The 27,388-nt window shown below is 43.2% G+C and overlaps 1 protein-coding gene across 2 annotated transcripts in view; it reads left to right on the forward strand.

The window, feature by feature from the left end:
* The window catches only part of PITPNM3 (PITPNM family member 3), a 1,929,018-nt gene that overhangs the window by 1,502,981 nt on the left and 398,649 nt on the right, over positions 1–27,388 (forward strand). For both annotated transcript variants that reach the window (XM_069226994.1, XM_069226995.1), the window contains exon 9: positions 16,624–16,796. In XM_069226994.1, the coding sequence (XP_069083095.1) occupies positions 16,624–16,796 (173 nt within the window). The remainder of the gene's footprint in view (positions 1–16,623; positions 16,797–27,388) is intronic.

Here is a 27,388-nt window from a genome sequence, read left to right on the forward strand (position 1 = left end):
CTGTTCTCGGACTCCTATCCGGCTCTGTAGGTTTGCCTTGAGCATAATCTTTTTTCACGAAGCCAGTACCGCATTCCTCTTGTCCTAGCCTGGTCCTAGCCTGGTTCCCTCAGTCCAGACTCTCATCCCAGGCTGAGGTCAGTGTACCTTTTATGAACAGTTATGCAGCATGTGTGCACCTAGAGTTCTGACTGCTTTTTTCTACCTGGTTTTCAGCTAGGTTTTTTCCTTTCCCTGGGGGCACATCCGACTTATCCCTTGACACAACTTTACGTGGTCCCTTTGCAGATTCACACTGCCATTTTTGCTGCACTTTTCCCACATAGATTTATAGTGTAAACGCTCCCATACTAAACTTTTATTTACAGAACCTTCTGTCCCTTTGGGCAATTCTTATAGCTCTGTCTCCACATGTTAATTGATTTTGAGCACCCTTTAATTATTGTTAAAATAGTATCCTTTATGTGTGTTTCTTTGAGTGTGTGTTTCTTTGTGGAACTACCTCTTAACAGCAGAGGCGTCCACAGGGGGAGAGCTGGGGGTACAATAAAGAGAGGCCAAGACCAGGAACAAGGAGGGCTCTGAACGAGGAGAAGGGCAAACAGACGCTAAAGGACAATATAAGCCAGCCTAATGACCCAGTGCATATTTATAAGTTATCTAACTACTCTCTCACAATAGAAGAGATTGAGCTATTAAGTAAAGGTCTATAATTTGTACCTTCTAAGATTCAGGATCCTGTAGTTACTAAAACAGAGTTATTACAGTTCCGACGCAAAATAAGATTGCAAGCATTTTTCACAGGTCATTCTGACACTACAGAGGACAATACCAGTGGTTTAAGGCCCAAGCCTTTATTTTGCCCAGAAAACAATACTATGCCTCCGAGGTCCTTATACTTGAAGACAAAGTCAAAAGTTAAGGCTAACTGCGTTGAAGCACGGGTCAGATACAGGGACCGGGTTGGTCTCAGTGAAAGGTTTTATCTTCGGACTTAGCCTCTGGAATTGAATCCACAAATCCTTATCAGGGTAAGGTAGTAATGTGTGGCTGAAGTGGAATCTATGTCATTGGATAGCTGTTGGATGAGGTCTCAGTGAAGCTGTGCACATTTGTCAGGAAAGCTCGGAGCCGGAGAAAAGTGAATTTCACATCTAGTGAAGGTCACTCACCAGCGTGATACTTTTCGCGCCTTAACGTGGTGAAGTCAGACTTGGTCACTTTTTTGTAGCTCTGATTCCTTCAGCAGGGCAAGGCAGCAGGCTGTAACGGAAGAGGACTCTTCAAGGCTGGACACCTTCTCTGCAAAATCCTGCTGAATTGGATTTGTTGTTGTGGAGAAGGATGTAGCAGGAGCAACCTAAATCTTACACCCATTTGCGATGTACCTTCATCAGATCGGCTTGGCAGGTTGTTCCTGGTCCCCTGTCAGTTCTTTGAGCAAAGAGTTGGCAAAAAGTTTCCAAATCCCAGGTTTCAAGAGGAGCAGATTTTTATGCCAGACAAAGGTCCAGAACCTTCTGGATAGAACTTGGGAGGGTCGAGACTTATGCCAGCAGCAGGGTCAAAGGCAGGTCCAATTGGATCTGGTCAGCCAGGCAGTTGCAGGAAATGCCGCTGGAAGCTTGTTGTGTCCATCTATCTCAAACAGGAGGCCAGCAAACTTGGAATCACTGTCTAGGGTCCTGGGTTCAAGTCCTGTAGGTCCAGCCTTCCTTCAGGATTCAGGCAGCCGGGTAGTCATTATTCTGATCTTCACAGGTCCCAGAGTGTTTTGAGAAGGGTACTCTGTTTGCCACATTTATGCCCAGTGTCAGTCCGTGGGTGGGGAAAACGCCTGGACACTCTGTGGTCAGTTGGGGAAATGTTCCCAGGGTGACACTACCCACTTTTTCAGCACTTCATGTGTGTTGCATTTGTAAACTACCCCACCATGCACTTCTCCTCCTAAATCCAACATGGTAGAGCCGTTCCTCTCCTGATCACAGCTCCTTGTGCCCACCCAGACGTGTGGCTATGATAATGGCCAAGCCCTCCCTGGTAGTCACTCCAAAGCATCTCTAGGGTAACCCCCGTTGTACTGGGTTTTAAGCCAAGCTGAGTAAGAAGACGAAAGGAGGCAGACCTAGGTGTGCTTTACATCTGCTCATGACAGGGTACGCACCCTTTGAAGCTCAGGAATGGCTGAGCACAATCCCCAGGCCATCCTGTTCAAGGAAAAAACATCTCTCTACACCCAAGCCTTTTGTTCAGTAGAGGGGAGCCAGCCACATCATCACTGTAGGAGAGCCATTCACCGGTCACGTAACACTGGACACTGGCAGGAAGGCACTTTTGGCTAAAAGAAGGAACATGGCAACTTTTTAAAAGTGCCATTTTCAAAATAGAACATGACTTTACCATTAAGTTGGATTTAAATGACTATTGAAATAAGTCCTTGAATCATTTTTCTAGCTTTTCTCAAACCACAATTAAGCATTATAAGCTATATTGTACACCAAAGCTTCCCTAAAGGAGAACAGGCCTTGCCACTGTGTTAAATGACCTTGGAGATTTTTCACTGCTAGGACATGTAAAACTTTAAATATACATCTCCTGCTTTTTAAAAAAGAATACACCTGCCGTATGGACAGTTAGGCAAACCTTTATCGGTTCACCAAGGCAAGGAAGAAACAGGCAGGTAGTCACTATTGTATAGCAGTTAATGTATTCATTGTATATTTTCATTAATCTAATGTTATTTTGGGGTGTTATTTTGACGATCCATTGCTCACACTTAAGTTAACAGGGGTGCCGTGATAGGTGATAAAGAAGCAAGAAGAAACATGCATCACACATAAAAAGACATATGACTCCTTAAGGTTATTTTATTCAATATAGGAAGAGTCTATATAGGTCTATTGTCAAAGGCATTTCGACCTCTGGCAATATGAGGTCATCATCAGTACAAGGTGTGAGCACCCAGTATCTTGAAATTCAAAAACATATGCATAAGAATCACAGGAAAGTGGGCCTGATAGCTAAGTATGTGGGTGGGTTAGAATGAAGAGTCACTCCATGGGACCTGCACCTTTCAAAAATAGAAGACAAGGCGAAGGCGTCCGAGTAGGCCCTATTTGACAAAGATATTGATGTAATTAACACTTCCCAGAGTGTGTGTCGCAGTTGAATTGTAAACAGCAGTAGCTACAATGAAATCACCTAAAAACAGATCAGAGATGGCTGCCAGGAGGAACTTGACAATTGGAGGCTCGTGCTGGTAGGATTCAGCCTGAAGATGACAATGGTACAAAAGTAGTGGAGGTGGAGCCCTGCAAGGTTGGTAGTGCTTGTGCCAGAGTAGGTTTCGCACCAGTGACTAAAACATAGAGAGGGCACTTTAATGAATGAATTGATTAAATGAGTAAGTGTATGCAGCAGGGCCCCAGAAAAGCTCAAGGAAATGCAATTCTAAGGGGGTGGCAAACCACAGGCGACACTAACTCGTGGCCAGCCGGCCGAGTGATTTGACTACAAACAATGAGTGACTAATTGTAGCAGCACTTCAAAGCCCCTGAGTTACCGGGAGTAGTGGTTGCTACCCCATTGTTTTCGTTCCTCTTACGCCGGCCCACCAAGGCTTCATGAATCTCAAGGTAGGGGAATATTACCCTTGATCACTCCAAATATGTGGGGTCCCGGGGCTTTCTAACTTATTGTAATTCACTTGCTTCATCATGGTTTTCTTATCCACAGAAACCATACCATTAAGCCCGTCAGCCTAGCGGGGGGGGTGCAGTAAATGTGAGCTGAGCTGGGAGGGCGGGCTAATTCAGGAAGTTCCATTGCCTTGCGTAAGCCTGTCTCAACCGCACTCTCCACCATCTACGTACAACAATTCCTGGCTTATAAGAAAACGTTTGTTGTAAAACACGCCTTTTTGTAAGTATATTTTATCTAGAATGATTCTTTACAGAAATGCATAGGCATGGTGGTATTGTTCCAGAACAAACAAGAGTCTACTGTTTCTGGGAACCTTTTCTCTGTTTTTTTTTATAGATAGATCCACAGCAATAATTCTAGTTATTAGTATGACAAGTACATAATATATAACTTGTTATGTCTCCATGTTTTTTATACTCAGGTTCCTTGTACATGCTGCATAGGAAATGTTTGTTAGGGTTTGCCACTGCAAGGGTTTGCATTGCTCTGTAGACACAGTAGAATCTCAAACAATTCTAAATCCTCTTGAGCCTACAGAATCTCAGAACCGGGCCTACCAGCTGCTCCAAAACCTGCATGTTCACAATTATTGTAACATACCTGTGTTGAATGTGCAAGAATCTGCTTCCTAATGCACTCAAATGAGGGCCAGACCATCTGAAATTTAGGAGAAATTTGAAGATCTGGTACTCCTCCCAGACATAATCAAGATAATTGATATAGCAGCTATGAGTAGGTTAATGACTTGTTTTGAGTACCATGTTACCCCAGTGGGGTGATAGATCCAGTCTACAAAACAAATAAACATAAACATAAATAGCCAGAGAAACTCTTGCTGGTGCAAGACTGCTGGATGGGAGGAAGGAGCAAAGAACTATTTGATACATACTCCATAAGGCCAATTGGTTCCAGGTGATGTTTGCTGTGCTGTGGATCAATAGCCCTGGATAAATAATTATCCTTAGGAAAGGTCCAAGTTCTCTTTATATACTAACACTGAAAGCCAAGTATATGATCCCTTACAAATATCACTGTTTGTTACATGTTTTCTATGCAACAAAGCTGTACACTGCACACAAATCCTCATTAGCTGGGTGTTGGCAAACAGGGTGTGATCTCCGGCACACCTGAATAATTACCTTGGGGTGGTCAGTCCTCCAAAATATTGTAGATAAGATGGGTTCAATGATGCCCACAAAATGGCAGCCTACACTGTGGAGGGAAATCTCAAAATGGTGTCCCAGCTGTATGTGGTAAGGTCCATTAAAATTGTATCCTTTGGGGGTTCTGAGATAAATTTTGGAAGGGGTGGGGACCCATTGGGGTAGGGACCCGCTAAAGGACATATGCTCTTATTCAGAGTTTTGATCAAAACGTGATAGATAGCCCATCAGCTGTATTAGAAGTGCCATAGGATATAATGAACTTGTAATAAAGTGTACGGAATTTTCACTATGATTGTGACAGAGTAGCCCATGTATAAAACTATAAATAAGGAAGTGGCATGGTTAAGAGTCAAGACATTTGTTAACGGGCATGGTGGGGCTTAGACTATAACACATTTGGCCTGCACGTCACTTTTCTAGTTTCTTAGTTCCAAAATTTGTTGTGAACTGGATGTGCGTAAAAAAGACGTTTTACTACTATTATGCTAAAATACAGTATGCCTTGTGTAACTAACTGCTAGACAAAAACAACAAGGACATTATCCAGACGTACTTAAACAAATCATTTAGCACTCACTTGTTAAGGAATTGAGGGAGAATCAAGTGGATTTTACTGGATTACTTTTCTCTGAAGATGTATTTGATAGAAAAATGCTTATTCAACACATTTCTACAGGTGGGTGAAATATTTCTTTCCGCCCTTGGAGCTTGCAGAGTTTTGGCCACTTCATGTTACTCTTTAACACAGAGTTCTAGCCATATTCCGTGCCACAATTTTTCTCCTGCGAGGCTCCAGAGTATGCAAACTGCCAAATTCAAGCGAGGCTTGGTGTCACCTAGCATGATTTTCTAACCAGGTAGATGCCGACATCTGCAAGTGGACACCGGCAGGGGGCTCTCCTTTAGGTAGTTTTGGTGATGCTCGAATACATTTTCTACTCGAGCGGGAGAAAAATCATCTTTAATGGCTGCGTACTCTTGCGCAACACATGATGATGTTCGGGTTGATTTTCAGCGCTGCTTGTGCTACCGGCGCTAAATTGCAGTGCCAGCTGCATATTTTCTGCCCATTAGCAGAATTCTACTGAATCTCACAGAGTTTTTCTGTAACTCCACAGAATTTTACAGAGTGAACGTCTGTGAGTTCTTAACACTCCTACACATTTCCATGTTATAATTCCTCTGCTGATTTCCCCACCATGCCACAGAGATAAAAACGTTAGTTCTGGTAGGTATTGGGTGGTGCTTAGATCATAAGGGAGCGAGGCAGAAGTCATTTGATTTGGGGCTCACATGATGCAGTGACAGGAAGTGAGCCCGAGAAGAGGGACTGCATGCCTGTCCTGTTTTTATGCAGGTTGTAGGGGAAAGTTCACTCTTTTCATCCTTAAGGCTTTGAAGTTGAACATAGTCATACCTATTCTGAGAGCGCATCACTGGTTGCCCCATAAATCACTTTCTGTTGCTTGTTTTGAAAATGTCTGTACAAAGTTATCTTCTCATACACGCTAACATTTTGGAATAGGAAAGGGGGAGATTTTGAAAAACAATTGAGGGAATACATTTTCCCCATTGACGTCTATTGAAGTAGAGGCAATTTTAGGCAGGAGATAAAAATCGGGAGTCTCTCACTTGAATTGGGTCTATTGGTATGTATGCCTTGTGCTTACACCTTATTCAGAGAAAGAGATCCCTTACAAGTTTTGTTGAAAGGTGGGTCATTAGTTGTGTGGCCTGCACAAATAATGGGTCCACACACGAACACCACTGGGAACCAAACACCCCATTATAGCGCTTGACTCTCATAGGGTAGGTTTGCTGAGAAGTCCAAGGCTTACTCAAGGTAGGTGGTGTGGGCTAGTAATCCCCGTTCGCGGGCACACAAGCATGGCACTCAATAAATGACTGTCCAGTCCGTGCCTTTTCTTTTTATAAATTAAAAGTACATTTATTACACACACATATTACTCAATACTATGCAACAATTTACAAATATACACAAATGGATGGAATTACCCTTGGGTGACGTTGTGTAATCTCTCATGCCTCCCTCTAGGGGAAATATAATCCAACCATCCACATGGCAAACCAGTCCCTAGTATCCAAATGCAACTTTTGTCTGTAAGTGAACACACCAAATCCTGACAATGAGCATAATTACTGTACAGGGGAGTGGGTATCAGTCTTATTACACATCTCAGCATTGTTAGAAACACCTAGAGAAATGATTAAATACTTTAAACCATAAAGATTATATTTGGATTACTTTTGGTGTAATACTAATTTATACCCTTAGAGAGTACAATCACACAAGCTAAGAAAAGACGTTCTAGAATGCTAGTGATGTACATTTACTTGTAAACCTTGGGGGGTTTATATTTCCTTTGTCCCACCTAACATAGGGTGGGGGACATAAATTTGGCATTGGGGGGACAGTGCACCCACCGTTCCTTCAGCTCCCCCTGACAATGGGCACTTGGTTGGTGGTGGCCCTATCTTCCTGGGGTCACCACAAGCTGAACAATGTGTCCTGGAGGCCCTAGATCTGCAAAGCCTTATGGGCCATATGCATATTTAATGAGCGGCTCTTCCGCTGTGCCAGAGCCGCTTAGCATTTCCTTTTAGTTGATTTCCTTTTTGCGTCATGACGCCGCGTTTCCTGGGTGAGGGCAACGCAGGGAGCCCACCTCGGGCTGCCCACATTGGTGGGTGGTGTCTGGTCCCACCCGGATACCCCGTCAAGTACGTGGTGTTGGGGGAGCAGCACAGGGAGCCCAACCACGGCTGCTCCTGCCGGCTCCCTGCACTGCCCGCAACTCCCGGGCCCACGCGCATTGCTGTGTGGCTGTCCGCCTGGGGAGAATGCAGTGGCACTCCTCCCTCTTCTCCTGCTTCATTGGGGCCTCCGGGGAGTGCAACGATGCTCCCCAATCCTGCCCTCTTCATGGGCCCTGGGATGGAGTCTGGGGCCCTTTGGTGGCCTTCAAGGGGGGGGGTGCGAATTCACCTCCCCCCGACTTGGTCGGGATGGGGTCCGCAATGGCACTCCCCGGCTTAGTATTCGGCCGCCGGCTCACCCTCTGCCGGTGCCCATCTTCATGGGGGATGCAACGGCGTCCCCCGACTTTTCTTCCTGGCGGGGCACTGGGTTCGGGTCCAGGGCCCCCTCCTCCATATTCACAGGTAGCTCAATGGCGCTCCCCTTCTTTCTCTTCTGTGGGGCCCCAGGATCGGGTCCGGGGCCCTCTCTTTGTCTTCACGGGGGTCGCAACAGAGGCCCCCGGTTTGGCTTCTGTTTTGGGGGCAGCCCCCGGGGCCTGGCCCAACCCGGGGCATCGACCGAAGCAGCGACGGAGCCCCACGTGCTTTGCTGCTCACTCTGAAATAGGTCAAAGGTCACAGACCTTCTTCTTTGGATATCTCAGGCACCCAAGGGCTACTTTGGGTGGTTCTGGTGTCGTTTTGCTCCTTGTGACAAGCCCTTAGGCCTCCTGGCCTGGAAGGGTCCCAGATGATAAGGGGCCAGTCCCACTGACTCCCTGTGCCAGCCTTTCCTGTGGGTGCCCTCCTTTCCTTCTGGCAGCGCCATCTCCTTGCGCCAGCCCAGTCTTTCCCCCAACTAATCCTCAGGCAGAGTAGGGGGGCCATGTTACCTGGCCCGGCCTGCGCCTCGCTGGGCCTGAAGTCCTTCATGGGTAGAGTCCCTGCCCCAGGGGCCAGTCAGGGATTTCTTCCTTCCAGTCATCCTTGACGCTTGTCTACAGTCCCAGTGTCCAGCAGTGAAGCACAGCCAAGAGAGAGAGCTCTCCCTTGTACAGTACCTTTTAAGTGAGGGTAGATGTGTCCAGCAGACCTGCATCCCTGGCCAATCCAGAGGCACTGCATCACTTCCTTGCCCCTGTCCCCTCCTTCCTTCACAGTCTTCTGGGATAGCTCCAAAATGGCATTGTCCAGGAGCTTGGGCTACATGTGCTCTGAAACCCAGCCCCTCCTTCCTAGCATTTCCTGGAAGGGGCTGACAGCTGGCTGATTGATGCGAGGCCCTGCTCAGGCAGCTGGACAAAGCAGTAATTGACCCTAATCCTGAGCTGAGTCAGAGAATGATGACATTCCTGGATGACCCATAAATTGTACAACTATGCTTTTGTAACCTACTGCATCATTCTTTTCATACAGGTTACAGCGTACATTGGTGCGACTCTGGTCTCTGTGGGCCCTAGGGGACCTGAGTTATGCCCTAGGACACTCTTTCCTCTTGACATTGAATGAAGTGTTCCTACAGTGAAAAGACAGTAAGCACACTGATGTTGACATGTACTTCAGTGTCCCTATGGTATAAATACAGTAAACACACTGACTATCCCTCTCCTGGGTACACACATCTCATGAGGCCTACTCAAGGTCACCACCCCCTCCGCATAGTTCCTTCTGCGCCAAGGTCCCTAACCGCAGATCTTGGGCTGCACACACCAGGATCCCTCCCCACGCTTCCCCTACATGGGTGCACATGCGTCTGCACACATGATCACATGTAACCAGCCCGGGGCCTCCTACTCTTGCTGTGCCACAGCAGCCTGTCCTTAGAAAGGTGGCACCGGTGGTCACACGCGCAGTTCATATTGCCATGAGCTTACTGTGTGGGAGTCCTTGACTAGGAGGCTCCCTCACAGTAAAAGGTCATAAACCAGGTAGTCAAAAATCCCCAAAAACTCAGGGCAGACCACATGGTTAGAACCATCCTCTCACAAGTTTGTACTCTTAGGGCCAGATGTACCAAAGGATTTTACCCATTCTGTGTCTGTGGGAAAAAGCTTTTGTACATATGGCCCTTAGTCCCATGACCCTTTCGCTGACATATACTCAACTCCTTACTTCCATTGTGAATCCAGATAAACTAAAGAGAGAACATGACGCCACAGCATTATGATTTTAAATAAGAGCTACGTCTTGATCACAAACTGGAGTGATGTTATGAAAGATTGATTGCAAGGAACTGCTAGGATCTATTCCTGAGCCCAGGTGTGCATAATAAACCAAAACATAAGGAGTGAAGTGGCTATTATGTACAAGTTTAGAAGGCAATGAATTGTGACTGAGAAGTTGCTGAAAACAAACCAGCGGGTGGAAGGAACAGACACCTTCTCCTTCCAAAGAACATCTAAGTGGGATCAACTTCATTGGTCATCAATGTAAGGATACTCCTGCTTGAGAATGAACAGATGTAGGGAAAAGGTGAGAACAGTACTGCTTACCTATGTTATAGATTAAAAAGAGAGGAATATTAGGACAGAACTTAGATTTCACTGATTCAAACCTGTGCAGTTAGGTTGTGGGAGCCTTCCATCCATATAAATAGTGCAGCTCTAGGGAGGTCCAACGCATGCAGCCTGTCTCATCCTAGGCCTGAAAACATTCAGCCACATCACACCAGCACTGAAGAAGCTTGCCAGCCAGGGACAGGGTGGAATTGAACCTCCAGTGACTAGGGCATAAAAATCTAAGACCCTGCATGTATAAGCTACTGAATACCTACAAAAAGTGTTGCTCCCAGTCCCTCATCAGATGCCTAGTGCCAGCCTCGGAATACTGTCTTCTAAGGCCTTTTAAGACTCAAGCACTTTTGGGTTAAATTCTTTGGAACCCACTTTTTTAGCTTTTGCTCAGCAAGGGTCACAAGACTAACCTCTTCCACCATTTCTATTTACTCAACTTGACTCAACTCCTTCCAGTCAATATTCCCCTTGGTGCATACTAGTCCTTTCTCTCCTGCCATCATTATAAAGTGTTCTGAAGCGTACAAAGACACTGTTGACGTGCTAGAGTGTGACTGCACAGCTGACTCTTTTTTGGCTATCAGGACTATTTTATTAACTGCAACATCTGTCAAGAGAAAGCATGTAAATCATATTATTTACTAGGATTCAACCTTCATAGTGAAGAGCAGAGGATGGCTTATACTTTCATAGTGAAGAGTGAGTAGGTGCTTTTACTTTTTATTTGGAGAGTGGATGACTGGATATACCTTTGTAGTAGCGAGTGGGTGATGGCTTATACCTTCACCGGGGAGAGTGGATGATGGTTAATACCTTTGTATTATAGAGTGGGTGATGGTTTAGACCTTTGCATTGGAGAGTGAATCACAACTTATACCTTCGTATGTGGAGGGTGGATGATTGCTTACACCTTCCTAGCCAAGAGTGTAAGACAGCTTATACCTTTGTAGTGGAGAGTGGATGATGGTTAATGGCTTATATATTTTCGTAATGGAGAGTAAACAACAACATATGCCTTCATGTTTGGTGAGCAGATGACTGCCTATACCTTCCTAATTGAGAGTGGATGACAGCTAATTATCATATTTACATGCACCTCTAATATGAAGTGATACAACTGTCATGTTGATGTTGGACTTGCCCTTTCTGCTGGGTCACCCCAAAACTTTTTTGCCTTCTCTCCCCTGTAGGAACTGCCACTGCAACACCCATGGAATGCCCCTTTGACAAAAAGTAGGCAACAAAGTGCCTTGCACAGTGTTGCCTTACTCCATATTTACAAGGCCATGGAAAGCCACGCAAAGTGGCTTTGAGTGGCCTTCTACATATGATCCTGTGCCATAAAAAGTGACACACCGGCAGCGCAAGCCTCTTGTAAATGAGCCTCACCCCATAGTGCAGAGTGTTTCCTGGGTCACACGACTATGTATAGTTGGTCGATAGACTTTAGGCATTCTTCCCACACAATATAGGGACTGGGTGTTGGAAGGATGGGCCACCCAAGGCAGGATGGAGGGGGGGAGAATGGCACGGAGGCAGGAAATTCCAGACACTTCTGTGAGGGGAAAACTACAGACCAGTGCTTAATATGTTTAAAAAAAAAAAAAAAGTGCCAGAGCCCTCCCAAGGTTGCCACCGCAGCTTGCATCACAAATTGTCACTGTCAGCACTGCCAGTGGCTGTACCTACACAACTCCTAACCATCACACTGCTACACGTGTGATAATCCATACTTTGAGGCCCCCAAAGCTATAAGAATGTTTTGGCCGCATGTATTAGTTAAATATTGAATTAGTAAACAACTGTTGTTCTGCTCATCTTTAAATTACAAAAAACAGAGCCACCATGTGGCAGCTGTCAAGTTCTGGTGTTGGCAATTAAGTGTCGGTGCCAAGCACTGGAAATCACTGGCTTAAATTAAGTACTGCTCCAAACATTTCTTCCACTTCAAAGCTGCCATCAGGTATAAAAATAGGACCATCAGGCCAGTCTTCAGTTCACTTCTGGGCCTGCAGAAGGCCTGCCCTGGTGTCTGAAACCTGCCATGTGCCCTCAGAGGACTGCCCTGTTGCCTGAGACCTGTATTTATGCTTAAACCCAGAACTTCCAGGGATACTCCAAGGCCTAGTTGACTGATCTCATGATCAAAGCCTTGGGGAAAGAAAAGGCTGCAACCATCTTAAACATACACCTGAACCCAGCCTCGGTAAGCTCTGACCCTCCATGCAGTGCCCTTCCAGTCCTGGACCTTTGGACATGGTGCTAAAAGTGCCGGGATAACCCAAATCCAAGATATGGGACTTTAAAGAACGTTCGCTAAAAATACCTGAACCTACCTGCTTGCTGAACTGCACAGATGCATTGCTGGTCAGCCTGACTTTGTGGCAGCGCCTGCTACATTTTTCTCTGCAGCAGCAAGTCCTATTCAGCAGCTCCTCGCAGAAGAGGTATCGGACCCTGTGGAACCCTTGTCGGCTACAGCCTGCAGCTTTGTCCAGGTGGAGATTTGTGACTTCCCAAAAAAAGACCAAGACCACAAAAAATCTTCACTGCGGCTATGTTTAGCGGCTTCCCATTGGTGACTCCTCTTTCTCAGAACCTCAGACTGTCTTGCTCAGCTGAACATTACCTTCTCAGGCATTTTTCTTCAAAAATTCTTTTAAGCCTAAAGTTAAGTTGGGATCAGGCTCAATCCACTTCATGCGCTCAATCCTGGTTGGCCATAAGTTTTGACTTTGCCAAAGTCTTGGGGGACTAGATGTCTGCAGTTGGCGCTTTAATATTTTCTGTGCTACTTTACACTTTAAACTTTAAAAAAATTATAATACCGGTTTTACTGATTGGATTTTTTCATTTTAATGTTTAACTCTATTTTTGTAAGTTTGTGTAGGGTTTTTCTTGTTTTGTGTTTTCATTTTATAACTACTTGAGTGCTGCATAAATACTTTACATATTGCTTCTAAATTAAGCGGGATTGCTTGTGTGGCAATCCACCAGAGGGTTAAGCACAGGTTAATTTAGTGATTTCTTTTTTTGTGGTTCACCCTGACAAGGATTGTGGTTGTTGCTTGAGAAGGGTTCATACCTCCCTCAATCAACAACTCTGTTTCTCACAGCTGATTTGAAAGAAGCTATATTAAACTTAAAAATACAATATTTTGATTAAACCCGATTTCTCTGCCAGTGGTCCTTACCACACTAGCGAACAGCATGCAGTGTACTGATGTCCACATACTTAAAACCATCAATTTAGTGGACACTAACTGATGCCAACAGCATGTTGCCTTTGTCAAGGGAACGCTAATTGTCTATTTTTATTGAGGCCTTTCTAGCAAATGGAGGTCGCTGATGGGTCGATCAGTGGGTCGCTCACACTATTACTGCATGCACTGTTTCTGACAGTCTTGAGTGTTAGAAACAACAAGAATAGCAAACAAACACATACAGCTCCCCGGACTAATGCATCAATGTGGACCCTGGTGGCCACAGGTTTGAATCCCAGAGACATTCTCTGCTTTTTAGGGCTTTTTGACCACAGATGAGTTGAGTAATATTCAACACCTGTTATCTACATGCAGAGACTCGCCTGATTGCACAATTTGACATAAAAGTGCAATAAATATTGTTATTCAAATGAAAGCTTTTTTTTAACCACTCCTTGAAGTTCACTGCTGGGTGCCCAGCGCCATTGAGCCATCCGTCCACAGTTTCCGGAAGTCAGAAGATTCCTCTTACTCCTTGAGAGAGAGAAGAGCTGCATCCACCTCACAAGGAAGCTCTGATGGGGCATTTTGTGTCACATCAGAGCAGAGGGGAATTGATAATATGGCAGACAGGCTCTCACAGCCCAGCAGGAGACAGCCAACTCACCACACACTAAATGTCGGCCAAAATGAAACTCCATTTTATGACTTATAAAAGAGACTGATAGTGTGTGTGCTCCTATTCTGTGAATTTCTACCATGACTTTACACTCATTTCCTAAGTAGATGTATGCCTGTCAATTCAGGTCTCTTAAATCCAGTACTACAAAGACAACATTCCGTAAATGTGCTGTTTTATGCTTCACAAATATGGGTTCTTTGGACATTGTTTGAAAAGTCTCAGATCCGTTTGCCATCTTTTAGACATTACGTGTTTTCTCCTTTTAATAGTTTTGTTTTTAAAGATACCATTTACAAAACCTTTTCTTAGTGTGAACCACCACCTCACTTTAAGGGCCCTATTTATGGCCTGGTTTTCGTCACTCTTTTACCACGCAAAGTGGTGCAAGAGCCACGCAAACCTTAAGTGAGATTTATGAGCCACGCAAGGCCACCTTGTGTGGTCCTGCGTGGCTTGATAAAAGCAGACTAATGGAACGCACCGAAAATCACTGCTTTACATTACTCTGTGCCAGGGAGGTGTTGCAAGGGTATTCCCGTGCAACTTCCATGGATTTTGATGCAGTCCAAGATTTACAAGAATTTGTAAACCTGGGAATGCGACAAAAAGATACGCCTCCCCAGGAAAAGTGTAACGGGGAGAAATATCTTTAATGCTCCTCATTTTTTCCTCTTTCTATGTGTGCTGCACATAGAAAGAGGAAAAAGCCTCAGGATTGTTTTTGTGCAGGAAGGTGTCTCTCCCTACACAAAAATAATCCTGCATGCAATGCAGGCATCCTTGCACCATGGCGCAAGTGTGCCTGCTCTGGCGCTAGGCTGCCAAAAGGGTGCCAGTGCAGGGGGAAAGGACAGGAATGCGGTGTGTTGGATACATATGGGGCATCCCTGCCCTTCCCCTGTGACGCAGGACAGCGCAGCGAGGTGACATGCTGCACCGCCCTGCGACACAAAGCCCATAAATATGAGCCTACATTTTTGGCTTGGCCAGCCTCACGTTGGAATTCAGGTCCTTCTCACGCCCTGATCTAAGTGACAGTATGGGGAAGTAATGATTTGGTCATTTTAAAGGTGTATCTGGAAGTACCGGTCAGGGTAAAGTAATTTTAAGGGTAGGTACTGGAGGCTTATGAAGTGTCCAAAGTGTGACATGTTAGCATTATGGATAAACCTGTTAGTGAATACATGTACACACAGACTACATTGAAAGCTCTCAAGATGTTGAAAGAAAGGCTGTCTCTTAAAGCTCATGTGATAAGCAATAGTTTTTATATAGTTGAGACTGTAAGTACCACAAGTGGTCCAGTATCCAAGATACATTTAAAAACCCTGCTTCTACTCTCTCCCTCATTGATTCCCTCATATGCTTGCGGATTAGATGAGAGATTTGCAGCCTCTCTCCCAATTGTACATAGAAAGTGAAGTGATGGTGACTTACTCAGGTCCTCCCTTTGCTCCCTTTGCTCCTGCTGATAGACTCTTCAAACTTTTATCAACTGATCCTTGCTCTGTGGAAATTCACAACTTGTTCTGCTTTCTTCTTTGAGCACTAGTTAAATCTTGCCTCTGAACAGTGTCTCAAAGCGCCACAAGAACGTTTGGGGTCTGTATGTGCTATACAAATCAACTTCATTCACTCATGTTGTCTTGGTAAACCATCATGAAAGTGTCATAGTGGCTACGATCTTTGGCCGCATCATGCACCCAGAAATGAAATATACAACATGAACTTATAATGTGTGAAGCAGATTGCTCTTTTAAAACTATTAAAAGTTGTTTTATCAAGCCAGTTCAATGAAAACTCCCAGTCTAACCAGCAAGGGTGGTATGTTCTTGTTGAAAAGCGTCTTCCTGTCCTCTCTACTACTTATTTTGTCAGTGCCTTGAGGCTTTATGCAATATGTGTAGCTTAAAAATATTCTAAAGAAGGGAAGAAAGGAAAAAAGAAAGACATAGATTGAGTTGCTAGAAAATGTGTTCTTCTAAAATTCGGAAAACTTCTACTGTTTGCCTCTTAAACATAGAGGTTCGCCTGACCAGCATAGTTTTAGTCCAGTGTACTCTTTTATATAGCATAGATTGCTGGCTTTTATCGAAAGGACAGTCTTCCATCTAAATGACAATAGCAAATAAAATAATTGAAATACGTGACATATCTTAACTGCAGGTGTCACAATTGTTGTGATAAGAGTATTGGGTGTTGTAAGTTGCAAAACTGTGTTTCAGTAGATTTCTCTCCAAATGATCACAACCCTCTCTTTATTTACGTGAAAAATTACTTTCAGTGGAAGAATTTGCAGGAAAAGGATTCCACAACAGAAATTATCACCCACAATAAACTTTTTTTGTAGAGCTTAGAAAACTTACAATCTTAGCGAGGAGTGATGTTTGCCAACTTCATAAAATTTTGGATTTAAATTCCATATATTTCATTTGCCACCTGACGATTGTCAGTTTTTTGTTCTGCAATCTAACTTCTGATTGAGACTATATAGATAAAATTCTGGCTTCAGAAAGTTTCAGTTCAATCTATTGCCTAGTGATGTAGAAATAAGTCTTGGTAACCACTTCTCAAAGAGATGCATTTTTCTCCTTCAGCATCCACGCTAGCGTACTTAAGGATGATGCCGATTTTCCTCCAATCAACTCCTCTAACCTTGGTGATGTCGTCCTGGGACGCTTTGATTTCGAAGTGTCAGATTTCTTCCTATTTGGCTCACCACTTGGTCTTGTCTTGGCCATGCGAAGGACGGTTCTGCCAGGCCTGGACGGTAAGTTCCCTTTTCCACCTAATAAGCAATAGTATATTACTATGGAGTCTTGATTTTACCAAACTGATTGACTTCATGAAAGTCTTGCTATAAGAGATTCCAAGCTACGTTGTAATTGAGATTGTTAAGTAATTATGCGTACTGAGGAAGAGCCATTTGGTGATGTGATGGAGATGGAATATTGTGTTTATTGAGTTCCTAGATGGTCACATGCTTAGATGGTCACATGCTAACAGCATATGGCTAGACTGTGGGGGTCATTCTGACCCTGGCGGTCATCGACCGCCAGGGCCAATGACCGCGGAAGCACCGCCAACAGGCTGGCGGTGCTTCCTGGCCAATTCTGACCGCGGCGGTAAAGCCGCGGTCAGAAAAGGGAAACCGGCGGTTTCCTGACGGTTTTCCCCTGGCCAAAGGAATCCTCCAGCGCCGCAATGGGGATTCCGACCCCCTTCCCGCCATCCTGTTCCTGGTGGTTCTTACCGCCAGGAACAGGATGGCGGGAACGGGTGTCGTGGGGCCCCTGGGGGCCCCTGCACTGCACATGCCACTGGCATGGGCAGTGCAGGGGCCCCCTAACAGAAAATCGCGACGGGTGCCACTGCACCCGTCGCACCCCTTCAACTCCGCCGGCTCCATTCGGAGCCGGCTTCATTGTTGAAGGGGCTTTCCCGCTAGGCCGGCGGGCGGCCTTCTGGCGGTCGCCCGCCGGCCCAGCGGGAAAGTCAGAATGACCGCCGCGGTCATTTGACCGCGGTACGGTCTTTTGGCGGTTCCCGCCAGGCGGGCGGCTTCCGCTGCCCGCCGGGGTCGGAATGACCCCCTGTGTGTTCATGCTGTGCAGTCGAGGCTTTGCAAAGAGCAAGATGATTCTACTGTATTATTATGAACAACTGAAACGCTGAGTCAGATCTCAGATCCCTCTCACTCTTAAGAATGAGTCAGGGATTTAGGGAGTCTTCTTCACCCTAACCTGAATCCACTCCTAATAGCTCACTTTTCTTTCTGGTAGTCTGTGAGAGGAAAATCCCTTATAAATCAAAAAACATCTCATGTTATTGCTGTATAAAAGTACCTACATAAAACTAAAGCTAAAATATCTGCAGGTTTGCAGTGGACAAGAAGGACATATGAAAAGCGACGCAGATCAATCAGAAGATTTACTTACAAACTAGAAATCTCATAATGCATCAGATTTTATGAAAGAAGAAAGGTTCTCATGTACAAAGGGTTTTAATGTTTGCAAATGCTTGTATTAGGTAAATCAAGGGGTTTGTGATTGCTAAAACTCTTTCAACTGTACTAAACCCATTTAACTATTCAGAAAAAGTTGTGTGAATTGTTAAATGGGTTTAGGAAACCATATCGAATCCTTATTTGAAATGGACCTATTAAGAGTGTCCTTCCAAATACTGATTCCTCCTGGTATGTATCAATGTTTTGCAACCCAAATCAGGTCACAAAACATTAATATTTAACCACTACACAAAGATAGAGGTAAATCATTTGTAAACAGGAAGGGGTCTTTTTGTCTCTTTGTCCACTTTGTCAACGTTGAAGAAAAAACATTTTTTTAGGATTAGGCAGTGGTCAGTGGGACCTCAGCTTACTCATGAAAAAAAGTTGGCAAAACTTTTTTTAAACGCAGCACATTTTTCATTAAGGACAACGGGCTGTTGATTTCTTTATGTAAACGCAAACATAGATTTGCTTTGTTGACCTAAGGAGCTCACCATCCCTATGATGGCAGTAAATCATAGTGGGTCACACTATGCAACCAACCTCATTAATGTTCATAAGGTAGTACAAATTGTGGTCTACTACAGTTTGGTATTGTGTGAACTGTCTACTAGCTCACAGGACCCTTAGCTCTTAAATAGTCACAATAGCCAATGTCAATGTCCCTATGCACTGACTACTGAGGGTGAACAAGGATGCTGTACTTCGTCCATCCCAAAGTACACTTATCATCATATCTCTTTTTCAGTTTTGCCACAAGACTTAACTTGTTACACATATTGTTATAAAACATACATGCTCCTTGGCATTTGCTGGTTACCAGTTCCCACTAGCTGGTGTCATGTTTCTTCTTTTTTGAAGATGTAGGAAGTCTTCTAGGCTTAATGTTTATTTGAGGTGTACTGTTGTGTTCATTGGTTGTGTTTCTATTCTGCTAATACTGCTAATACTGTCATACTCTCCAAAATGCTCGCAATGGTATGTCAATTAAATCCTCATTTTAATCTCAAATTTCTGCGTCACATGCTATGATTATTTTGTCACTGTCAGAAAGAACATGTTATAACATCTTCATTATCTAAGTTAAATGTAAAATTGTTAATTACATATTGTTTAACTTTGCATCTGAAGCTTTGTGAAATTTACAAAGTTTGCAAAACTTTGCCTCTAAGCAAATTTTCAACAGAAAAGAAAATATAGATACTTGTTCTATTGGTGGGACAATTTTCTTGGTAAAAGCGGGTACCTGTGAACCTACTTTGTAAAAATATTTCTTCATACATTTTTCTTTGTAACTTTGCAATATGTTTGCATACTTTTTATAGCTTGAGAGATTTCCCAAAAAGCTTAAGTTTGTAAAGTAAAATATTGGCAGATTTGCCCATCCCTATTAATTATCACTCCTCCATCCAGGTGGACTCTACCAATTGGTAGAGGCTTGTCAAGTTTGCTATGGACATGGACAGGTTGTAAGTGTGCTCCTCAACATTGATCAGTTCTTACACAAAATGGGTTAAGTGTGGTGAAATTGTATGTTCCCTATTCAATAACAGAACGATAAAAGGTATACATATTGAAACACTGAACTGTAGCAGTGGAGTAATGAAGCTTGAGGGCCCCCCTGTAAAATGCATGGAGGGGGCCCCCACGCTACGGACCCAGTCAGGAGCTGTTATTCATGCACAGTGCTGGTTGGTTCCTGGAGCTCGCCCCTCCCCTACAACACCGCAGGAGCTGCGGTGGCTATTGCTGTGCCCACTATGTAGTAGTGATGATTGGCCATTCTACAGTGCAGCATCCTTTTAACGTGGCACTCAGACTGAGCCAGAGAGCATTCCACACGTGTGAGACAAGAAATGGGAAACTCAACCTCCTTTGCTAACTTTATGGATTTCAGAGGTTTGAAGTAGAAACTTAACAGCTAATCGCAGCTGGCTCAACCACAATGGGGGGAATATGCTTTAGTTGCCTTTCCAGGAGAGAATGGTAGCACCGTGCACCTCACACTGCACAAGGCCAGGATAGTGCACCTGGCTTCATTAGGAAGTGCACAATGGTCCCAGCAGTTAAGTAGGAGATAGAAGCTTTCAATAATTTTTAAGCTGCTGAATTGGGATCATCGGTAAGTGGGACACAACTTTAAGGAGACCCTCATATACTACGTTGCCAAAGTTGAGGCAGGAACTAACTAGCAGTGACTCCATGGTACATGAGTCATATCTAGCACTGACCTCTAAATTGCTATTAATGTGAGAAATATATGCAAGTCTTTAAAAAGTCTGCCCTGATGTTAGGTACTGGTTTCTCCTTCATCAAAGGCCCATGCACGTTTTCAGACTTATCTTTTCTTTTGCAATTGGTACGTTGGATGCATCTCTGTTGACAGGGTCAGAAGATGGTCTTACTTTATACCTTTACTGATTTTTAGGTCTGGCCCATTAGAGATTTGGCTTTTACTCTTAGTGTAAACCATGTTCTGGAATAGTTTTTTCTGTGTGAAAGGAGTAGTTGGAACAATCAGTGATGGAGGTGTGGCATGGGTATCAGTCCCTTGAGTATCTCTGTCCATTTTGTAGAGATACGTCTGCTAATGCTAGGACAGACGGGCCAGGAGTTCGCTATCGATCTGTTGCTGTCAATGAAATGTAATAAACAGACTGCCAGGCCTTGTAGGCATCTCTTTAATTAAATCCCGCATGTAGCAAATCAGTTTCCTTCGGTCAAGCGTGCTTTCCGTTCAAGCCTCGTGTTCGAGCACTAGCTTGCGCCAATTTACCCGGCCTTGGAAAGTTTCTTTTCAGAAACTCTTGATGCCCGTGGAGTAGCAGGAAAAGTAAAATACCCCGCACTTTGGACCATATCACATTACCTGAGTGATCAAACTCTGTGATCAAGGCCCTTTCTAGGCTGATCCACTGGAATTATCGACCCAATTCTCCCTTCTCTTTTTTTCCTTCCCATTTTTCTTTCCTTTATGCTTTTTCCTTCGTTTGCACTTTCATTCCATTTGGCTCTCGCTTATGTTTTTTTCGTTGCACTTTTTATCTGTTCTCTTTTTCTTTATCCCCGTTTGGTTCCATTGCTTTCTTCGGGCCTCACTCCACAACTCTGGCATAAAAACCTTTTTTTTTTCTTGCAGTGCTATTGATTAGCTTTTTTTTTGCCTTGTGACTTGCGAGTCATAGATGAAATTTAAAAAGAGTAATTAATAACTATTTAATTAGCCCATCGGTAACTCCCCATGTAGCCAGTGGCTCCCTACGACCTTGCTTGATGCTGTCATGGTCTTTCAACTTTAGCTTCAGTTGCAACCAGCTTTGTTTCTGCTGAGCGTTAGAGGAGGAGTGTCCAACATGGTTCCACAGGGGCCTGGAAGATACTGGATTTTCAGGAAGTCCACGTGTGATAACCTTATAGTGTGTGGATCTACAAAAGGAAATTAATCAAGTATTTAATGTTCATATTGAAACAACATGAAACTATGACTTAGGTTAAAAGTGGATACATGGATTTTTGGAGAGATCAAATAGAGAACAATATGAATTTCCAGAGGGAACTACCAAGTTGTGCATGGATGTGAAAGCTCAATTTCCCCGTCCCATCTTAAGACCGAAATGTATAATAGTGATTCAGACTACGATTTGCTGCCATTGGAGAGGTAAAACACGATTCACCGAAGTACCCAGGCATTTTCCTGATGCCACCATTTGCCCTCTTGCATTATAGCTCCTGTATCATTGTGGGTTCTGCTGCTGTACCCTGGTAGCTTGAGCCTCCTGTTGACTGCTAATGTGGCCCAATGAGGTCAAGGGGAGACTGTTCTATATCTTGGGGACAAGGGAGAGAGAAGAACTCACCAATGCTTTACAGGGGAACCATGAAAAGTCAAAGAACAGGTGGGGGAATAGCGAGACAGTCAACCCAGATACATCTAGGTCACTGACCATAAAGTGCACAATGAGTTTGACACACGGTCTTAAGAAGCATGTGATGCTCATCAGACAACCAGCGTAGAGCTCCATCTACCAAAGCATGCAAGAGAGCAATAGCCCACTTTTTCCTCCTAAAAAAGAGTCTAGTCGAAATAGAATCCTAGAATCTTGGCTTTGGTTGCTAGAGAAGCACAGCCCATAATGTGTAGTCTCAGAGACAGTCTGACCCAACATCAAAGCCTAAGGATTGCTGGTACTAAGACTGTATTTATTTTTATTTCTTTACAGTGTTTTTCTATAGCGCTTCTTCAGCAAGTGGTATTATGGCGCTTTACCATGTAACATTAGATACTAAGATCAGCTGGTTGTTAAACAAGCAGGCATGAATAGCATAATGGCTGAGAGACAAGAGTAAAATATGTTCTTTCAACAGTCTATTGGTAAGGCCAGTTCTCTAACCGACCAGATTCATTATACATACATAAATAAAAAACAATATGTAAAATAGAAAATGTGATGGAATTTGAAATTGAAGGCTACAAATCTCAGCTCATATTTAGAAAGACTTCATCAAGTATTAGTTCATTTTTAGGTCGAGCATAGCTGCGCGCAAGCCCTGCTTTTTCGACGTGTTGGTATGTACCTGGGCTTTTAACCACGCCCCCTGCACGCCCATCACTATTCCTCGTTCATGGGCTTGCCTTTCAAAAATCCTTTGTTTTCATTGGTAACTGCTTTACGTTTGTCCCTTTTTAGGGTGGTTTTGTTACCCCCTTGGCCATCGACCCTGTTACCTGGATAATTGCACTTTTGTCGATAACTTTGACTGTGAGCGAACTTCTTTTTCCTTTTGTCTCTCTCTTCACGCTAACGGCGGTGCTTTGAATCGGCTCGCTTATGTCAACTGTTTTACCTTTTATTTTCAGTTTGTGTGGCAAGAAAAGTCCAGTTAGGAATTTGCAATGCTAATAGCTTTACCTCGAGCAAACGCGAGACCTATTGCATTGAAAATGCTTGTTTTTAACGTAGACCCGACGCAATGCACTTCTTGAGCTACCTTGAACCAAACGGGGTGCTCCATGGGTAGTGCATTGGCATTCCTGTGCATCCAGTTAAATGCAGCCACAATTCCATATCTACAAAGACTTGTAGACATGAATTTACAAAAATCCTGTGCCTTTCTGAGGCTCTCAGAATGAGGAAAAACGTTTTTATTTCTCCTTGTTTTTTCCTTTTTGCATGTGTGCTGCATTCTGCAGCACACATACAAACAGGAAATTACCTTGCAGCATACTTTTTGTGCAGAAAGGAACCTACCCCTGACAAGAAATATGCTGACTACATTTCAGATACCCTTGCCCTATGGTACAAGGGTGTCCGCATTGGTGCATAGCATTATAAAGACCGCCAGTTTAGGGAGGTATCTCTCCATTTCTTTAGAGACATGGTACTGTTCTGCTCTCTTCCATTCACACAACATAGCAACATCACTTGCTACATCGCTTTGTGTGATTTATTTGTAAATCTAGGCCTAAGCTGGTATCCTTAAGTTGACTGGTGACTGCAAGAGCAAGTGCAGCAGAAGAATCTAGTATGGCGATTGGTAACCTCTACTGAAGCACTGGTATACGCTGACAAAAAGAAAGCATGCGTTATGGAGCCACAAATACAAAGTGATAGGCTAAAGTCTAGCAGCCACTCCAGCTTTTAAAAATAAAACTAACTTCTGAAAAGCTGCAATCTTCCCAATAAAAGTAAAATGTCAATACTTATTTTTTTGTGAATTAAATAAAATATTTCATTTTTTTGTGCATGTGTCTGACATATACTTGTTTTTGTAATTTGTGTATTGTTTTGAGGTTCAAATTGCACAAGCTGCTTCCCCATACTTTCAATAATGATTCACTAGGGGTTAACAGAAGTCAAAAGTTTAACAACCGTGGTTCTGTGGCATTGCCTTTAAGCAGGCGTGGTTGGAAATTAAACTACTGTGGAATAATCAGAGAAATTTCAGTAATTCCATGTTCTTTGAACCAGAATTTCAAATATTAAAGTGGTTATGCTCACTCCCATAATTAAGAGTAATTTGGGTGAAAATAATTCTACTGCGAAAGCACCTTTAGCAAGCGGCTGCCTCTGCTGCTTTTTATGTTGTTACATTTAGCAATATTTTCTTAGATCATCACATATCCTCACATCCATTTTGGATTAGAGTGTGCATTTTGCACTAAGAAACTAGCACTAAATACTAGCAGTGAGTTGGGAAAAAATTAAACCCCAAATTGACATTTAGCGAACCTGAGCAGCTGCTCGCTGTTCATATCCTGTTGCATTTAGTGTTATTTATTAGAACAAAATGCATTCTCACATGCCTTTTAGACATGAGGGGGCATTTTGAACTAAGAAAATAGCGTAATTCTACGTAATGTTGAGTAACTTTTAGGTAATTCTGCATGATTAAGGTAAACGGAATTACTGGAGTTAAACCCCCCCCCACTTCAAGGGGAAGTTCCATTCCATTCATCTTTTACCATTCCAAAGAGGGTTGTATGTTGGAACCACGAATGCCTTTATAATACGATCATTACCACGCATATGCCTTCACCATAAAAATGTAAGCATTTCGCAGGTAAGTATAAACCCTTTAGAAAATATATATAAATCTTGTGATTACATTGAGTTTCCTCACACCGCCAACAGCCACACCACAGCATCCATTTGCCGCACCATGAAATTTGTGAGATATGTAGTAATGCAGCACACGGTCAATCGAACGAGAACAAGAAGAAACTGCTCTGATGATAGTGAAATGGAAACTCAGTTCCGTAATGTAAAACAACGATTTCTGTAGAGAAAATATCCCAAATCTCATATTGAGTTAGGGATGAAAAAGGCGCAGGGGCAAAAACCGTCAACAACTTTTGACTGATGAACCATATGCCTCTGTTGAAACGGAAAAAAGAAGGTCCCCGCTTGATACTAACTTACAGCAAAGAGAGCAAAAGAATTGTGAATGTCTTCAAGAAGCACTGGAAAATAATGAGAAGTGATCAGGATATAGCACCTATAGGAGGCATGAGACCACAGGCTACATATAGGAGATCACGTTTGATTAAAGATATGTTGGTGAAGAGTCACTTTTCGACACAACCAAAAAGGAACTGGCTGAATGTAGGATCTACGGGTTTCTATAAATGTAACAACTGTAAGGCTTGTTCAATAGCCAGTATTGTTAAAACCTTTAAGAACTACAAGGGAAAGGAGATCACCATCTTGCAAAGAATACCATGTAATAGCCAGTTCATTGTCTATTTGATTGAATGCAATTGTGGCCTACAGTACACAGGAAGCACAATCTGTCCCTTAAAAAAGAGGATTTTGGAACACATAAGGGCAATACAACATCGAGATCAAAGTTATGCAGAGACACCATAACAAACATCATACGTCAGATTGGAAGAGCTTGAGATTTTTTGGTTTGGCTCAGGTCAACAGAAATGAAGGTGGTGGAGTTGGGACTCTACAACTATGACAACATGAAAGCAAATATATAATTCAACTCGGAACTAAGTCTCCTTATGGATTAAATATGGATGAGGAACTTTATGTGCATATATGATTAGAGAAGCATTGTAGCTTACAGAAAAGTTATACCTGGGTTATACATAAGAAAAACATCTAGCTTGAAGAGACATGACATGACTCATTGGCACTCAGCCATTATTCTTTCTATGAATCACATCAAGAATTGTTCTGGTGTTGAATTGATAAGGACATATAGACTAGCTTAAGCCAGTTGCATTATAAGTATATAATTTGATTATTTAAGGGCTTAAAATTGAAACAAAAAATATATTGTTGAAACTATATTGCCATGAATCGCTAGCAAATATATTTCTTTACTGTATAATTGTCTTAATTGTATTTTTTGTATACATAGACTACATGGTCCAGAATGCCTCATAATGGGCAAAGAGAACTTTCACTATTTAAGTAAAATAGTAGAAGGACTCACTAACCGTGAGCAAGACTTGTAACGAGTTAAAACGCGTTGGTGGTTGCTATAATATTGAATAAAGCAGGATTTATGTACACCTCCTGGAGTGCGGTGAATATCTTTGATATTATTAATTAATATATATATATATATATATATATATATATATATACACATATATATATATATATTCACTGGGGAAAAAAACTAGCTAGAAACTATAACTTGGGGCTTAAAGTTACTTAACGACACAAGTTATAATTCATATAAGCATAACTAGAAGTATAGCTATAACTGCTCTATGGTTTCTCTGAATAAATCGTCAACTTAACTGTAAAGTTTCTGTAACCTTTGCTTTTTGTGAATATGTATGTTTTTTTTAACGTGAAGTAATATCTAATTACAGCACATTGATACAACTACTGCTGCGCATGGCCTGTGCTGTGGTCAGGCCCTGATGCCAATCCCCCACATGCCCCAAAACCACACCACACACGGCGTTTGGCTGCGCACAGCAGGTTTTGGTGTATGAGTGGGTATGTTTTTGTCATGGTTTTTTGGATCCGTGGATCCTTCAGAAGCTTACACGGGGAGACTCGCTGAGCACCCCGGTCGATCCGCGGAGCAGGCCAAAAAAAATAAATTGAGACAATTTTTGCCCATGAGGGGTCCCTCAAAGACTCTCCTATGGGGTCAGGATCCGTGTTTTTCATTTTTTTTGCTTGTTCCGGCCTGATGCAAGAAAGAAAATGGTGGGCACAACTTTCCTCTCAAGTTGCGGCCAGCCAATCAGAGCCTTGCTTTTCTCCTGGATCCTCGCATCCTTTGCGAGTTGATCCACGAAGGGTCCTCGTCCCTACATATCTATATTTGTTTTTCCTTTAATAATTTCAAAACTACTGAACAGATTTACATGACATAACACAAAGGGCTTTTTCTGGACCAAGAGATAGCTTTCTGCTCATTTTGGTGTAATTCCATTGAGCGGTTCAGGCTGTAGTTGTGTCTAAAAGCCCCATAAGAAATTGCATGGGGAAAATGCAGTTTGGGATCCCCTGTTTTTCTTTGCCCCTGCTTGACAAAATACCAGAAACATTTCCACACCGCAGCTAAAGTGACTGGTATACTAGTTTTGAAAATTCATAAAAATACCTTGCCACCCAAATACCCTTAAACACCCTAAAACCTAAAAATATCCTTGCTACACAAATGCCCCTACCCATCCTAAACCCTAAAAATGCCCTTGCCACTCAAATGCCCCTACTCCCCCTAAACCCTAAAATTGCCTTTGCCATTCAAATACACTTACCCATCCTAAACTCTCAAATTACCCTTGCCACCTTTCTTACCTTTCACCATTAAAAATGCTCCCACCAGCAGGGAGCAGAATTTGGGCAGGGAATCAGATGACAAAATTGCTCCAG

The sequence above is a fragment of the Pleurodeles waltl genome, chromosome 3_2 (genome assembly GCF_031143425.1).
Source record: "Pleurodeles waltl isolate 20211129_DDA chromosome 3_2, aPleWal1.hap1.20221129, whole genome shotgun sequence".
Taxonomy (NCBI): Eukaryota; Metazoa; Chordata; class Amphibia; order Caudata; family Salamandridae; genus Pleurodeles; species Pleurodeles waltl.